The sequence below is a fragment of the Etheostoma spectabile genome, chromosome 22 (genome assembly GCF_008692095.1).
Source record: "Etheostoma spectabile isolate EspeVRDwgs_2016 chromosome 22, UIUC_Espe_1.0, whole genome shotgun sequence".
Lineage (NCBI taxonomy): Eukaryota > Metazoa > Chordata > Actinopteri > Perciformes > Percidae > Etheostoma > Etheostoma spectabile.
Window position 1 is genome coordinate 6,800,112 of NC_045754.1, and position 4,272 is coordinate 6,804,383.

General features: G+C 38.9%; 1 protein-coding gene across 1 annotated transcript in view; it reads right to left on the reverse strand.

Annotated features, from left to right (window-relative positions):
- Positions 1 to 3,366, reverse strand: part of mbtps2 (membrane-bound transcription factor peptidase, site 2) — a 16,731-nt gene extending 13,365 nt beyond the window's left edge. Inside the window, exons 1-2 of the mRNA XM_032503442.1 lie at positions 3,050 to 3,366; positions 1,131 to 1,279 (exon numbers count right to left, since the gene is read on the reverse strand). Of these exons, the coding sequence (XP_032359333.1) occupies positions 1,131 to 1,279; positions 3,050 to 3,124 (224 nt within the window). The 5' untranslated portion in view covers positions 3,125 to 3,366. The remainder of the gene's footprint in view (positions 1 to 1,130; positions 1,280 to 3,049) is intronic.
- Between the last annotated feature and the right edge of the window lie 906 nt (positions 3,367 to 4,272).

Genomic DNA, 4,272 nt, shown 5'->3' on the forward strand with positions numbered 1-4,272 from the left:
CGTTGTGTTTGTCTCTTTCTCCTAGGAGCCACATCTCCTGGTTATTGGTTCATTTTGACACTTCTGTTGTCCTTCCTTACTCATCCATTCCCTACACACACCACTGAGACTCTTTACTCACCACACCTCATGTCTTTTGTAACTAGTTATTATGTTTATTTATCAATACAGCTTTCATCGGCACTCTAACCTGTCTGGACTCCCCTCTTTGTCTCATGCTTTGAGCCGGTTTGTGACAAAGTGCAAAAAAGAAATACTACACCGCACAAAGCCAGACTGTAAAAGATGATAAAGATGTTGGAAGACTGGCCCACTTGTCCATTAAGTGATGAGAAGAGAAAAAAAATAACAAAAATCATCACTGCAGCGAGTATTATGTTGAGTGATAGTGACAGCTGGCCACTAACAAGACGCCATCAGTGTTAAAATGAAAGAGCTTTGACAGCTAAATGCCAAGTAACTGAGTGATATTTGGACTTGTACTACGTGTGTAATTTGGACAGGGAAATTGACATGTCTTTCATATACGACTGGGTACTAATCAAATCCTGCCAACGAAAGTACTTTGGCATTGATACTGGTTGTGAAACAATATTTATATCAATAACTTTATTACAATAGTTTTTTATTTTATTCAACAAATATCCTTAAACCCCCCCAAAAAAAGTAATTACACATCAGTCACTAATCACATAACAACTTTATTACATTCTGTTTATTTTGTGTCTTTGTTTGTATTAATTTGCATTTATATTTTGTCAATTTATATTTTTTTTGTACGTTTTTATACAAAATGTTTAGATGTTATTCTAAATTTCAGAGGCAAACCACTGTGTTGGACTAGAGCTTCTTACCTCCCCTGTCGAATCCGTTTAACATACTGTCTCAACTTTGTTCTAAGTGTGTGCTTGTATAAAAAAATAAAAAAAACTTTATAAAAACTTAATAAAGTGCATTATACTAAATCATTAACAACCAATGAGCTTAAGTTGGCCAACTGGGAAATCTTCCAAAAAGATGGGGGAGTTTTGTTTGTGGGTCTTTTAAGAGCAGGAACATGGTAGACTGGACGAGGAGAGTGCAGATGATGCAGGAACAGTTTGAGGTATTAATTAAACAGTAGTCCTCACCACAGGTATTGGGCTCGGGGGTTGATGCGGGCGCAGTACGCAAACAGACGGTTGAACATGGTGGTCTGCCATCTCAGGTGGAAAGGAGACAACATCAGCCCTCGACTCGCCAACCACGACTCGTAGCTGATCCGATGAGTCACGGACGACTGCGGGAGTCGATGGAAAACGTTATCAAGAGTGCAATACCCAACACAATGCAATCCTGGAAGCGAGTGTGTGTTAGGTTGTGTGACGAGAGCCTGATCGATCGTGGATTTTTGACACCAATACCAATAATATTGGTATTGATATTTGAGAGTGTAAAACATCTGATCATGATATATATCTTCATGATAATATTTAACATTGACATATGTTTGTTATGATCCCTTTAATTTGATTGTTAAAGGTGCTGTAGGCAGGACTGTGAAGATCCACGACTTATTCAAAAGATTTGAACATCGACAACTTCTCAGTCCCTCCTCCCCTTTCTACTGAAGCCCAAATCGGTCTCTTAAGTCCTCCCATTCTTTAAGATCCAAACATGTTGATAGGTTGATATCTTGCATGTAAAAGTTAAAATGCAGTAAACCATTGAGAGGGAGCTTTTAGGGCAGAGTCAGCATGAAGTGGACACTAGGTTGCAGGAATAGATCAGAATGTGTAAGCTATTAGGAGTGTCTCACAAATAAAGAGTTGTGTCAAAGGTGACCCTGTCTCACAGAAATAGATCAACTGACCAGTGCAGGACAAGAACACTATAAGAAACAAAATTATTCTGATGGTCATGGGTCACTCTTATATTGACATTTGTGTGTACACAGAGTCGGCTCACTGTGTCATGAAAGTTTGTTTACTGTTTGAATAAAGCTGCAAATGGTCTGAAATCTTTGGACTCGTCATCTTTAAAGTCTTCATCATTATCTCAACCCTTTATCATATGTTAAACTGCACTGACATCTGATGGATCTTATGTTTCCCATCCCCTCAAAGGGGGCGCAGCCTTTATGTTTTGCTAACCGGTGGTACTTAAGATAACACTGTGTCTAGTTACCCTGCAGTCGAGCTTAACGCTAGAATATTACAGCTACAGGAACATCACTCAGTAACAGGGGCAGCATTTCGAGGTCCTAGGGCTGCATCCTCCGGTCCAGCCAAAAAGCGGGGGATACAGCACTACATCACATGTCGTGAGGCTGTAAACAGCTGGCTGCTGAAACGGCCTAACGTCTTTGTTGGCATCCCATTCGCAGCTTCCAATTCAGCAGTTAAGGGGAAATTTAAGGGAAATATTAGAACAGGTCCAGATCCAAAACCACTGTACCAAGACTTGACAAATCTGTACCAAATTACCCCAGAGAGGCTAAAGATTCTTAAAAACACAGTGTCAGATTTGTGAGAAATTTATTCTATTTGTGAAAATACAATGAAGGGAGATTCATATTATTTTAGTGAGAACTAAATAATAATAAATAACTTAAAATAACTAATGTTAGGGAAATCTGTTTTGCAATGCATTTCTGGATTTTATATATATATATATATATATATCGGCATTTCGGATTTTTAAATAACCAAATATTGGTATCGGCCTTAAAATCGGTCGGGCTTTACTAGGTACAGTGGTTTTGGATCTGGACCTGTTCTAAGTAGGCTACATGAAAAGAAACAGTCAAATCTCCCTTTATTGCATTTTCACAAACTGGTTTTAAGAATCTTAAGCTTCTCTGGAATAATTTAGGCCATATTTGGCACATCTAGTTACAGTGGTTTTGGATATGGACCTGTTCTAAGTGGTCTTGTACAAGTTTCCCTTAAATTTCCCCTTAACCGCCGCCTCGGAAGCTGCGAATAGGAAGCCAACTTCAGCGTCGTCTATTATATAGGTTAGTTAGCTGACAGTTTATCGAACAGCTAAAACAAGAACATCTACTCACCCTGAGCAGTGTGTCGGCGAGGTAGACAGCACACCACACTCCCATCACACACACCAGCAGAGGCACAGGGATCATGGTGCATCAGAGGACTCTCCGCGGACACAGAGAAGCTAACTGCGGTCTCTCCATCACTCCGCCGGCCTGCTCTTTACCACGCAGTCACACATGGTTAGCGCTGCATGAACACCTTAACATTCTTTAGCTATTATGAAGGAGAGAAGGTTTTGTTATGACACATGAAAAGAACCGTCAGCACCATCAGCATTGTGCGACAAACTTCCGGGTAGCCCTTTCTTCTTCTTTTCTTTTCGAAGATCAACCAAACGGAGCACTACCGCCACCACGTGTTGAAGTAGTCAACTTCCCGTCTGGAAAAAATGGACATATTTTTGAGAATGGCGTTTACTAGGATGATTTAATTGTTATTTATGTATTTTCTTTAGCAGTTAGATAAAGTAAAAAACACACTGTGACTCCACACTCTCCTTGCATGCTGTGCATCGCATTCCTTCCCATTTTATAGATAAAAATACAAGTGTGTCGCAGTTTTATATTGAGTATGCTGCATTCAAATGCAGTGGGAAATGTAAACGTCATGACTTTAATCCATAAAATTGGCAGAAGCTCATCATTTGAATATTCTGAAACGGGAAAAGTTCTTTCTGTATTTTGTATTATTCTACATTATGTCGTCCATGATGCATTTGATGCACAAATAATAATGTTCTATTTTGCTGTTTTGGATGTCATACTCTCTGTTTATGTTTCTTTTGAATGCATTATTGATTTTTGTGGGCCACAAATGTAAATTTTCAACTTTTCATCCTCCTGCTCTCATGCTGTATTTTTTTTCTTACATAAAAAAGCCCACTCAAAAGATGACTTTAATATTCCTTTTTACTGTTTGATTTAAAAGGAAGAAAGAAGAGGAAAAGTAATTTTTAAAAAAAACATGAAAGTGGGAGTTTTTGATATTGGATTTCATCCTACCAAAAGGCGAGAAGGGATAAAGGACGCCAATGAAGTGGAATGGTCTGACTCAGATGCAAAAAAGGAAAAGTCTGACTCATTAAACCATAAATGTGAGCAACGGAACATAAACCACTTGTGGGTCAAGCCAAAGTCTTGTGTGTTGATGCATTTCACATCGATATTGCCACAATTCAGCGTGACAGAGCCTCCAGCTTGTCAGTTTTCATGTTTTATTCACACTACAAATGTTT